The sequence below is a fragment of the Trachinotus anak genome, unplaced genomic scaffold, assembly GCF_046630095.1.
Source record: "Trachinotus anak isolate AG129_WGS33_773 ecotype Australia unplaced genomic scaffold, CSIRO_AGI_Tana_v1 ptg000003l, whole genome shotgun sequence".
NCBI lineage: Eukaryota > Metazoa > Chordata > Actinopteri > Carangiformes > Carangidae > Trachinotus > Trachinotus anak.
This window is the reverse complement of record NW_027273854.1, coordinates 9,348,399-9,361,127: the sequence shown is the minus strand read 5'-3', so window position 1 is coordinate 9,361,127 and position 12,729 is coordinate 9,348,399. Positions and strand designations below refer to the sequence as shown.

The following is a 12,729-nucleotide window of genomic DNA, read 5'->3' as shown; positions in this document are numbered from 1 at the left end:
GTGAAGAGATTCCACTTACAGCTGCACAAATTGACACTGAAACAGCAATAAAGCAATGACAAGCTATAATGACTGGCTTTAATATGTACATATTTTCATCTGTTTTAATGGCACTGAAGCTACTGCAGTGATGTTTGGCAGGGGCGCCGGGTTAGCGCTCCCGCCACATGGCCGCACCGTTTCTGTGTGAAACAGCACATTCAGAATTTCTGACAAAAGATTTACAGAGGTTTGCAAATCCTTGGTAAACAAATGGCATAAATGCCCACCCTAACAACCGATTCACTGTAATATCAATAATACTGCAACATACTGGAAATCTCGTGTTTCTTTAAACAACTGAAAATCTATGATATAAGATAAACAAGCAGAGTGATCTCACTCTACTGGCACATTTTTCACTTGTTTTTAGAGAAACAAGATTTTTCTGATTGAAACCCAAATTATATTATATACTTCTACACTAATTACTCGTTAAAGTGGATATTTATAGCAGTGTGCAATAAATACAGGCAAAATATCTACTTGTAAAGCCTATAACAGGACTTCAGTCTCTCGGACACTGTCTCAAAAACATTATAAGCTTTACAAAGGTTTTACTGTATTTATCGCAGGCCTATTTTAGTGGATAGCAGTATGCTACGATATATTTTCCTATCATTTTGTCCATCCCCTGCATATCTAACATGCATGTCAGCAAAAGCAAGCTGGTGGCTGGATGAGAGAGAGTGGGACTTTAAGAAGAATGCCCTGCACTGCCCATGTGTGCTCGCTGTCTGTTTATGTCCATTATTGAGACCGGTGCTCTTTGGATTCCTCCGCTGCTGGTGAGCGTAAAATGAATGTGTGCGTTTGAGGGTGTAAGCAACAGGTAAAAAGTTTCAAAAAGGCTTTATGAAGACCAAATTAAAAAAGAAAAAAAAAAAAGAAAACCTCACAGGGTGTCTTCACTGTAGCGTCACTTTCAGATACGTCAAACTACATCAAGTGTGATGAAACACGCCCACAACACAGAGAAGGACACAGAAATACATCCCTTGACTCTCATTTGGCAGCAGATTCCTTTGGCTGTCCACGTAAAATTGGCAGTGTCTTTGCTCTTGATCCATAAGCATACGTACACATTCATCCACTCACCCGCGGTACACACATACATACACACCGCACATACGTGATGCAGTACATAACATGCACATACACAGATATAAATACACACAGTTTTTCATTAAATGCACTTCTGTGTCCGCAGCTCTCCGCTTTCAAAATAGGAAGGTGCATAAATAAAACATTCCCATCATTATAGAAAAGGTCCATGCATGTCCGGCACCTTTGAGTTCAAGTGGACTGAATGTGGAGAAAACATGAGGGCCATGTGCCATCTGGCTGCATCCCACTCCATCTAACCAGTTCTTGATTTCCGCTTCTCCCTCAAAAGTGTGTTGTATTGTCTCCTCTATCTGGCAGTGGTTTGACAGTTTTTCTTTTTTTGTCTCTCACAGATGGGTGCTGTCCTGCGTATCGAACCTGTGGCTCTCTGACAGCCCAGCGTTGCACTTCCTGTTGCTCCCCTGATTGGGTACCAGAGAGAGGGGGTCTGGTCTGATCAGGTACCTGCAGATGGGGCACAGACAAAGTGGCAAATGGCAAAGCCTGTCATATTTTATAGTTTCCAAGCTGTGTTCATTTTACAGTGCCATCAACTACATTTGTCTGCGTGTACTCACACGACATCGTGAAGCTCCAGTCTGGTGTCTGGAGAAGGGTTGATGAGGATGTACGACAGTCGGTTCCCTTGGTCTGTCATCCCATCTGACACAGGAAGAAAAGAGGTGAGTGGGGCAGGAAATAAAATAGGCACAGGATACACAGCAGGCTGTGCTACATCCGTACTCTCTGAATAGAGGCTACGTTACAGTGAGTCACAAGACAGGAAGGAAAATTTAGATAAAAATGGACACAGGCAGATTAAATAGAGAGTAACAGACAAAAAAAAACAAACAGTGGAGGAAGAAGCACTCAGACTGTTCACTTAAGTAAAAGCACCAATACAATGATGTAGATACCCCATTATAAACAGAGGTCCAAATGTTTTTCATGCACCAAAAGTAAAAGCAGTCATTCTGCAGGAGAATGTGTCCTATGACTGATATGTTATTATATATAACATTATTAGTGTTAGTACTGATACATTAATGTACATGTAGCATTTTATATTGTAGCTGGTCAAGGTGGAGCAAGTCTTAACTACTTAATATACAGTTAGTTAGTCCGGTGGTTCCTAATCTAGGGGTGGGGCCCCCTCCAGTGGGTCACAAGATAAATCAGAGGGGTCATGAGATTATTAAAGGTTAAAGTTCTGCTGCACACATTTTTATTATTTTGCTGGATTTTCCCTTAATCTTTGCTTAAATAGTGAATAATTTAACCTTGTTGAAATCTGAAATAAAACAAGGAGCTCCAAACAGACACTGATTCTTTTATAAGGGGTCACAAGCTGAAAAGGTTGAGAACCGCTGGTCTAATTTTTAATAATGCATCGTATTTTATAAGCTCATTTTGTGTTAATTATGTAAATATTCATTTTCAAGTGCAGAATGTTTCCCAGTGGCACAGACTTACTGAATCCAGTTGGAGAGAGGCCCAAATGTTTCATCCTCGTTCGCACCAGGGCGTTGAGTTCCTGCCTCTCCGAGCGTCTGAACAGGGTCAGTCTCTGCTGGCTGATCCTCTCTGCCGCGCTCCCCGGACCCCCCTTGGCCCCGCTGGAGCCCCGACCCCCCTTCCTGCTCAGCCGTCTTGCCCACTGCATGCTCTTCCTCCTGAGCAGCGGGTGGTCTGAGGAGTGAGAGGAGGTGGAGATGGGCTCCGAAGAGGTGGAGTTGCGGTGCGCGCCGGTCCGGGACAACAGGGGCTCTCTGGGTTCTCTGGTGTCCTCGTAGTCCTCCACTGTAATGGATACCTGGGACTGAAACACACACATAACTACACATTCACATACGCAAACTTTCATTTCCTCCCATAGTGTAATCAACCGGTTATCACACAGATTTCATTAAATCAGTTCTTCACCAGCGTTGTCTCTGATTTCTCACAATGTAGAGAAATTAATACTCTTTTTTCATGGTAGAAATGAATGATGAATAAGATACACTGTGCTGCATATACTGAATAGTCCAACATTCTTAAGTATCTTTTGTGCGACCGAAAGAACCATCACACCCCCATTTTTTCTTTAAGAAATTAATTTAAATTCTACTGCACCATTCTGACTACATGATATGTCTTCTCTCTGACTGTGCATTTGTTTTTTTATTATTGCAGCCTGTGGATCTCCTCTGTTGTCAAATCTAAGACTTGACTGTGTCTTCATAGCTCTGCTTCTATTTATATGGACAAATATGGACAAATTCAATTAGCATTTGGAGCAATGAAATTTTACTGTAGAGACATTTTAGGAACTAGAGTAAATAGAGTAAAGATTTTACAGCTGAGAAAATCTTTAGAAAGTGTCTTTAGTTTTAAAAAAAGTCATTAGTGTGTATAGTATCTCGATTCATACCACGTGTAAATATATCTGTACATATCACTTGCCTTTTTATACCTCCTCTATTTTTAATTCTTGTGTTCTCTTTAGGTTCTTATTTATTTTATTTAATTAGCATTGTTTGCACCAAGGGAGCAGCGCTCAAATTTCGTTGTACTATGTATAATGACAATAAAGGCGATTCTGATTCTGATTCTGATTCTGATTCTGATAATCTATGAAATGAATGAATATATTAATTATGGGGAATTTAAAGAACCTTTTCCTGTCCTTATGTTTTTAGCCCTGTTGCTGGTAAGGTGTTTTTGTTGTTCCTCTAACTCCCTCTTTTTCTGGGTGTAATGAACATTATAGCCTCTAAGGGTCTACCGGGGCTTTAGAGTTGGAGCCTTGTTATGTTTAATTTAAGGTGACTGCTCAGTTTTCTCAGTCAGTCCAGTTTTTTGGCCACAAATCTGAAAACTCAGCAGCAGCAGCTGACCTCAGACACCGGAAGCTTGTGGGCCTCTGTCCGGTAGATGCCTATGGGTATGTCTCCAGTGGAGGAGCACAGTTTCTGGTAGAGCCTGCCGTAGGTGCGGATCCACAAGTCGTCCTCAGTGATTTTCATCTAGAAAACAAACAACACAATCATCAGCCTCAGAGGCACTTTGCCGTCCACGCAGACTGGATTTGTGTTCAGCTACTTACTGCACAGAGGAAACCCGAGCCAGGCATGGAGTCTAAACCCAGCAGTAGCCTGGTGATGGAGACCATGTAGTCCTTCACAAATGACTGGAGGGACAACACAGCAAACAAGTCGGCAAGAATAGATCACATTTGGCGTTGACTTGTTATTCAGCGAGAGGAGTCTTTGAGATACCTGGTAGAGTAGAGTGTCCAGCATGCTGACACTGAACACCTTCCCTGCAGCGAAGGGCAGGCGGAACATAAACACCAGATTGGACCCCTTCTCCCTTTCCTTCTGCAGCGCAATCACATACACACAAACACACACACACACACACACACACACACAAACACACACACACACACACACACGGATTACACTAGCCCTTGAAGAGATGTGATGATGTACTAGCAATAGTAGAGATCTGTTGTTACCATCATCAAAAATGTATTAGAAGCCTCTTTATTTACAAACTTAATGGATCAATTCTTTCCCAGCATACACAGGTCTGTAGGCAAGATCGTATTCTCACAGCCAGAGTTCCCACTACATCTCACCTGAATGTCTTTATAATGTTAGATTAAACCACAAACCCCCAAACACACTTGATCAAACATAACTGAAATAAAGAAAGGGCAAGAAATAAATCCACCAAAGGTTCTTCCTGCTGTGAGGCAACACTGCTAGAAATTTCCAAAACAGTAACCTCATAATAATGCTAATGCCAGATCGAAATTCATTTTAAGATGCGATGTCAAGCAGTGACTAATTTACTGATTTGCTGATAAATGTTATTGATGCCTGAGGGAAAGGGGGGGGGGTGTCATGAGTTGCTTCACAGTGAACATTAGTTGTTTAAAAAGGCCAATAGTGTAAAGCAGTGTAAAGAACAAAAACCATAAGGCTATAATCAGTTACAAATGTTCTCTAGAAAACTTTACTGTGGCTGTGACAAAAGATCTGTGCAGCTTATCAGATTAAAACAAAGCAACATGAGCAGCCTTTCAATGGATGCGTTTCTAAATCCACTCTGAATGCTTAATAAAGAACGACTTTCATAATGCAATACACTTTGCTGTGTTTGTCCTCACTGATCTATCATTATGACCTCTGAAGGCTGGGTTGAAGGAAATGAGGGACGAATAAAGTACAGATTCGAGGGTGTGAAGCTTTTACCTTCTCCAGTTTGGACAGAGCCAGAGAGTAATGGTCTTTGACTTTGAACTGCATGAAGCGCATGTTGGCTGGGTGCGTTAGCTCCGTGATGATACTGAGCGCTGGGAATAGTCTGAGAGGAAGAAGAAGCATAGAGATAACTGGTAAAAAAAAAAACAAAAAAAACACACTCACTCTAAGCCAGTGTGTGAAATTGCAGAGCAAGTTTGGGCAAAGCAGACCTGAAGAGGGTCTGGACATTGACGATGGTCTTTGCATCAGCCATGTAGTCCTCCTCTGCAATCATGGAGCTCTCCTTGTCAACCACCACCATGGTGTCGGCAAACGTCACCCCACATCGAAGCAAGCTGTCAAGACTGGAGAGAGTAAGAGAGAAAGATGAGGGAGTGGGCATGATGAGAAAGAATAAGATCATGTTGAAGGGCAGGAAGGATAACTCAAAAAGTAATGTATGTCATTTGAGAGGTGAAGAAGCACCCGAATGATTAAATATCAAAATAATAGTACAAGATGAAAAAGAGGAAGATAAATAATGAAAACAGCCTGTATCTTTGGTTTGTCTTACTTGTCGATGGAGCCCACTGTGTAGAACACCATGGGGAACCAACAGATTGCCTCCAGGAAGTCTGCTTCGGGGCTGAACCAATCAAAACACAAATGGATTTGAGATTCCCACCGGTAGAGATGCATACATGCCATGAAGAAACGCTAATACAGAGAGAGCAAATGCCCCCCTCCCTCCCGACCTCATGCAGCCTGAGAAATACAACACAGCCAAACTGCCTTCAGAGAAAGCTGAAAATAACAGCACTACACTGGAGTGACTCAGCATTTTATTGCCTATTTATTGGATTCCACTCTCATTTGGCTGCGCTTGTGTACCGGCTACAAAAAAAGAAGGAAAAAAAAAAAGAAAACGACACAGGGTTGTGGAGCGCGTTGTCCTGAAAGCATTCAGCTTTTCACAAATCATGTTTGCCAAGACCTTAAATAGCTCAGTTTTTCTCCTCCAGTGTCTATTTAAGGAGTGACCTGTTTAACCATCATGTGAAAACTAGATTTGTATTTGCAGCTGTCATGCTCACAGCAACAATTTTGGACAATGCTACCACGTAACCTACTTCAGTCTGAAGCTGGGTATGTGTGTATTGCCACCACATCACACCAAATAACATAGATGTGTCCTTACACGCTCTCCAGCAGCAGCACGATGGGGTTGAGCTCCTTCCTGGGTCGGTAGTAGGCCCGTAGAGGCACAATGAAGTTGTAGAGGCCGTTGCCTGCACTCTCTGCAGACACAATGATCAATTTGTTTTTGAAGCCGTAGGAGCGGGCATCCTCAAAAGGGATGTGGTGACACGCCTAGGAGAGACAGAGCAGAAGATGATGGCAATGTGAATTTGTCAAATAAAGACAGCGTGCTTTTAAAGCCCCGTACCTTGTCCATACGCAGGCAGCAGAAAGGCATCTTCTCTTGAAGAAGATGGCAAAGCGCAGGAGAGCTGCCGATGTACGGCGAGTTCAGCGGGTACCCCTTCACCCACCTGCGGCACAAGCCCACAGTTACCTCTGAATCAGCCCTCATGTCAACATTCAAACAAGCATCCTCAGGACTTACTCGCACTGCCGGCCCCACCAGTGGGCGCTCTCGTCCCTGTCGCTGTCCTCCTTGCCCTCCTCTCCTCCCTCGTCCTCTGATTGGTCTCCCAGCAGGTCAAAGGTGGGGTTGTTAACTCCATCCACCAGCTCCAGGACGGGTGCGATGCTGTGCCGTCGCTCCTCGGCTGAGTCTCCCATGGCAGGCAGGGCCAAGGTGTTGGCGCCACCCATCTCCGTCCTGGAGCTGCTCCTGCTTCCCCTTCCGCTGCCCAGCCCCGTGCTCCCCTGTTCCTGGCCTTCTGGGCTGCTGTCGCTGGAGTCCTGCAGGTCGATGGCCACTGTGCCTGACACATACACACAAAACCACAGTGATTATCCAGGCAGAGCTCGAGCCAAAGCTTCAAACACAACACATGACGTATCTGCACAGAAAACCACACAGTAGTAAGAGCTTTGGAAAGCAGAGAGCTGGACAGTTTCATTGTTGTCCAGCAGGTGGTGTGTTTGTAAAACCACAGCATCTGACATTTCACTTCATTTGGCAGTTGCTCTTATCAAGTGTGACTTATAATCAGATACATGTTAATTCCTCTGTAAAGCTATGAATATTTTTAGTCACCCTAATAGGTTATAAATGTGAGAGCTGCATAATTCTGGCAGCTGCTGTGTAAGACAGTTTAATAACAGATCTGCATGTTTGACCAACACAAAATGGCAAAAAGAAGGTCAGTGTGTAAATGTTATGCAGTATTTGTGCCCGTGCCCATCTGACTGACCCATGCTGGCGATGATACTGTGGACTGGCAGACGAGTGAGTCCATGGTAGATGGTTTGGTGTACTCCCCTGGCATTTCCTCCTGTGCCACCCCATGACGGCTCCCTCTGGCCCCTGACGAATGCTGAGTTCTCCTCTTTGGAGATATTGATGTAAAAGCAAATGTCCGAGCCCCCCATGATGTGGCAGGGACCGGGGTTCAGCAGGATGTTGGTGGTGTCCAGTCTGCGCACCCCAATCAAACACACTCCGTACCTGTGTCCACAGAGACAAGATCAGCTCTGCACCGTGCAGGTTGGTGTGTGTGTGTGTGTGTGTTTTCATTTCTTGGCTTTATTTCTACACCTTATGACTTACTTTTTGTGAGCATGGAAGGAGGCAAAGGTGAAACTCTTGCCCTGGTATTCCCCAAAGAATTTACTTTCCTCCAGGCGGATGTGATGCACCTCATTGGCTGAGCAGCGGCGGTAGGTTCGGTGCCACTGGTCCGCCGAGCATGCGCCACCCTCCCTGAGACAGAAGCAGAGGATTGATTGGCTATGTGGCCATTGACCTTTAAAACACATAACACAAAGCATCCAGCTCAGCATCAGGGCCACATCAGAAGCTTTTCCACTCAAGGTTGCAGAGGTAACATCTTGCATCTCTGTCAGAGGTGCTGATCAATACTTCAATTAGCACACAGATGTAGGCAAGGACACCCAGCCTGTCTGACCAGATGAACACGTTCATACAGTTAAGTGGACAACAGTTCTCTCAGGGGGACGTGGCTTTTAGACGCGGAGGCTAAAGGAGGTGACAACAGGAAACAAGGTTGTGGGGGCAGTGTGAGTGTGGGTGGCCAGCGACAAAGACTGCATTGTATACACAAGTGTTACAGCGAATTTGCAGTTTATTGGAACTAAGTGCAAGGCACTGGAGGAGGAGGACAAATCCTCGTCATGTAGCATTGTCACAGCCAGTAAATCAAATGGCACCTGTTCCAGATATAGAAGCACACTTATGAAACACCCTGCGTTTGAATGTTAAACTCATTAACCATTAGCCCTAATTTCACTTTTCCATTACACATAAATGGATGTATTTCATATATAACCAAAGAGTTGTTTTTTTTTTTTGTTGTGTTTCTTGGCTATCCATAATGAAATAGTTCTACTGTAGTCCCTTATGTACAAACATTACTGAAACAAACCTTTAAGAACAGAAACAATATTTACAGAATTGGTTGTTGCCTTTATTTAATCTAACCTAAGACCAGGACTTTACGAATGCTCGTACGTTTGTTTTTCTCTGGTCTGAAGTGATAAAGTGTGAATGCACCAGCAAATAAAATAGCTCTGTTTTTTTTAATGTATTCTAATGTAGTTCAAACAACTTGCAGCCATTTTGAACATGGAAAAGTTTGCCATGTTGATCAGCATTACCGAAAATAACAAGCTTCTTTTTCTTTTCCAAAATCTCCACACACAATCACAGAGCCCAGCATGCAAACTATGGAAGGCGAACACTGAGCACAAATGTGGCACAGAATTTACTAGGTGTGAATACAGATGGGATGCATACTACCTGTTGAGGGCTTGAAAGGCTCCTACACGTTGCTTGAAGGCTTCTTGGGGTGCCGTTCTGAGAAAAAAAAAAAAAAACGAGAAAAGAAGCTCTCAGTTCTGTTCACTATACTGACTGTATATTTGACTGTTAGACATAATGTGAACAAGTGTGATAGGGAGAAAGAGAGAGGGAGTTCTCACTGTCCTCTGGAGGAGTGGATCAATAGCGTGATGAGAGTGGAAGTACCGGGACACACACAGTTTAAAGCCAGCATGGCATATTTGAACTCCTCTTCACACACAACGTGATCTGCAGACACAGGAAAAACAAGAGGGTCACAGGGACCAGGGTCTCATACACCTCAGCAAAACACAAACAATCACAGTGTGCGCCATAAAAGTTTCAGCTCTGAGCCGAACAGCACTGCAGTGAATACAAATGTGGTGTTAGGAAAGACTCCGCTGGCCTTGGTCAGTGTGTGTGTGTGTGTGTGTGTGTGTGTGTGTGTGTGGTTGATTGACAGGGGGAGCAGGCGTGACATACATGAAGAGGTCAGGGCCTGAGATTAACCAAGTCCCTCAAAGGGTCAATTTACCAAGGTCACAAAAACAAAAAAAGACACGTTCAGTGGTATTTCCCCAAACAAAGAGGAGACAGAATTTCTTTTGTGATGTTCAAGGTAGAGCTGCAATGACTATTTTATTCCTTTTTCTTTTGATTCATCATTTATTTTGTCAAACAAGAGTGAAAAAATCCCCGAGCCCAAGATGATGTTTACAAATGATCTTTTTATATCCATCAGTGCAAAACCCAAAGATATTAAATTAACAATGATATAAAACAGTGAAGAACAGCACACGTGAGAAGGTGGCAGCAGTGACTAATTGTCATTTTTGCTTTGCGAACAACAAACACTAATTATCAGAGATTTTATTACTTACTTTTCCGCCAACTGACTCGATCAGTTAATTAACTACAAGTTTCATCAGTAGCTCAAATCACTGAAAAACAACATCTGAAAAAGTCGACAGCAACTCAATATCCTTATTGATCAGAGTAATCCATAGTGTGGTCCGTTTTAACTTTCTACCGAAGAAATATTCTCAAGAGTTGTCAGTGTTTTGTGCTCTGTGGCTCATGCCTTTAATTAATTAAACTGTATTAATGGGGCTCTGTGCTTAACCACAAACAAATGAAAGCAAACCCTGGCTTGAGGCTCACTAACACAACTTATGTTGGTTTTTAGTTTCATTTCATTCACCATGTCAGCATACATATGAGATATGAGATATATATATGTATATATATATATATGAGATGAGGTTAATAGATGGTTTTAGGAGGTTTAGTAGTCATTAAGAAAGTTCTAGTGGAATTTGATACACTTGACGGATTTATGACAAGGAGTACCGAAGATGTTCTGGAGGCTCGTGGTGGAACATCACGTGACTGACACACTCTTTGGCTTCTCTTCTATCTGTATGTAACTGTTTCACGCTGGTAAATGTCTAAATGTCACTTGATGTTTGTCTAACACAGCTGAGTTAAACAGACAGCGTCCAGTGTCCATCATCCTCCTGCCCCCGTGTAGACACATCGCCCGTTTCCTCCTGTGGGATCAATTTTATGTCGGCGCTGTGGCTTCACCTTTAGGAGGTGATGGGAAGACCTAGCAACAGGCCAGTGATTCAGTGTCAGCTTTATTGAACCACTTTTCACTCACACTGTTGAACGCTTAACACAGCCCTACCTGAGAGCCGACCAAACCAAACGTTGACCTGTTGCTGCACAGCCTCGTCTTTAAGAGGAAAAACCAACAGAGCGATTAATGTTTGCAGTAGCCAATCAGCGAATCAGGGCCTGGGAGCATCTACTTGCCCTGCTGTTGTAATTCTTGATTGCATTATCTTAAGTGATGAGCACACGGGCAAATTAGGGCTCGAGCTAGGTCCTAAAAGAACAATATGTGCTCTGCATTAGGAAATAATCGGTGACAATCGCTGGAGCCTGACATGAATTATCAAACTCAATCAGCTGCCAGTCTGAGTAACATGAGACCAGTTGAATGTCAGTGCAGTTCTTAATAAATTAGTCAGGTCTGTGTGTGTCGCAGCCGAGCAGGTGAGAGGAAGTACCAATGTTCTTTCGGCTCAGAACAGTACATCATAATGCGGCTCGCACACAAACAACACACACGCACACACACGCACACACACACGCGCGCGGTAGCCCCTTGCTGTTCAGCCTGTGAATTTCTTTCAAAGCCAAAGCTTTTACAGAACGTTGGGCATCTGAAGCTTGCAGAGGAAAAGGCAAAAACACTGAAGTTGTATCTATGCAGCAACAGCATTCATTAATGCCACACACACATTCCACCCTCTCTGTCTCTTACACACCAACACACACACACCCAAAGCACAGACACAGTAGTCACACACCAATTTTTTTTTTCTTAGTATCCAATTTCCATTGTCCTTCTTGCAGCTCTCTTCACCACTGTGATCCCTTTGCTTCCTGTCTCCTTCTCTGCTTACCCTCTATCCTTTCCTCAATCCTTCAGGTGTCTGGACCCAGACCAGGAGAGAAACCAATTACCGACCTCAGCACAGTGTGCACACACACGTACACACACACACACCGACACACTATCTTTTTGTTGCCCAGGCTTGGAAGGTCTGGGTTTTTCGGCCCACCTCTTCAAGCTGCGAGTCGTTTTCTATCACAGACTGGTATTAAACGTGTAATCCTGTCTGTGTGAATCTGTGTGTGTACTTGTGTGCAAACACAAAGTTACGATTACCTGACCACAGGTCCACCGGTTGTGCTAATTAAATCAGTAGACCCTTATTGTTTTTATTAGTGAGCAGCAATCAACGCCATGAGGCCACAGTGAGCTGAGCTTAGGAGGGCGACGGGCTATTGTTGTTTGAAACAAAAACTGGGGAGATAATCAATCTGCACTCTGTACCAAGTTCTGTTTGGTTACTCAAACGCCTCAGGGTTTCCTGCTCTCATACCGACAGATTTTTTCTAATGAACACTGAGCTGTTATTACGCTATTCCTGCGGATCAAATTAAGTCTTGTATCTCTTGCTCATTAATGCCTCCCACACTCGCACTTAGCGAGAGGATTCCAAGTGGTGTCAAAACATGGCATCTGCACTTACAGTAATGCCCCATGTGACTGACTGCTTGATGATTTGTTCTCGGAGTCTATCAGTGGTGACTTCAGGGTCAGAGGGACATTAAAGTCAGTTGATTATGAACTTTCCTTTGTTCAAACTCATGTGTTATGAGTGATTAAAGGGGTACTTTAAGTATGCTATATACTTCTATAGGGAATTTCTGATTTGGCACTCAAGGGCTGTTGCATCAGCAAGGGAACGGCTGTCGGGTAGTCTATCCACATTGCCCAAC

General features: G+C 43.6%; 1 protein-coding gene across 3 annotated transcripts in view; it reads right to left on the bottom strand.

Annotated features, from left to right (window-relative positions):
* Positions 1–48: 48 nt before the first annotated feature.
* The window catches only part of kcnt2b (potassium sodium-activated channel subfamily T member 2b), a 36,978-nt gene continuing 24,297 nt past the window's right edge, over positions 49–12,729 (bottom strand). For 2 of the 3 annotated variants that reach the window (XM_071472562.1, XM_071472571.1), the window contains 16 exons: positions 9,513–9,621; positions 9,331–9,387; positions 8,122–8,274; positions 7,766–8,019; positions 7,009–7,333; positions 6,829–6,934; positions 6,580–6,752; positions 5,956–6,027; positions 5,612–5,746; positions 5,391–5,502; positions 4,407–4,508; positions 4,235–4,318; positions 4,026–4,154; positions 2,620–2,965; positions 1,725–1,809; positions 49–1,611 (listed from right to left, as the gene is read on the bottom strand). In XM_071472562.1, coding sequence (XP_071328663.1) covers positions 1,494–1,611; positions 1,725–1,809; positions 2,620–2,965; positions 4,026–4,154; positions 4,235–4,318; positions 4,407–4,508; positions 5,391–5,502; positions 5,612–5,746; positions 5,956–6,027; positions 6,580–6,752; positions 6,829–6,934; positions 7,009–7,333; positions 7,766–8,019; positions 8,122–8,274; positions 9,331–9,387; positions 9,513–9,621 — 2,360 coding nt within the window. In that variant the 3' untranslated portion in view covers positions 49–1,493. The remainder of the gene's footprint in view (positions 1,612–1,724; positions 1,810–2,619; positions 2,966–4,025; positions 4,155–4,234; positions 4,319–4,406; positions 4,509–5,390; positions 5,503–5,611; positions 5,747–5,955; positions 6,028–6,579; positions 6,753–6,828; positions 6,935–7,008; positions 7,334–7,765; positions 8,020–8,121; positions 8,275–9,330; positions 9,388–9,512; positions 9,622–12,729) is intronic. The other variant, XM_071472578.1, reaches the window with a different exon arrangement.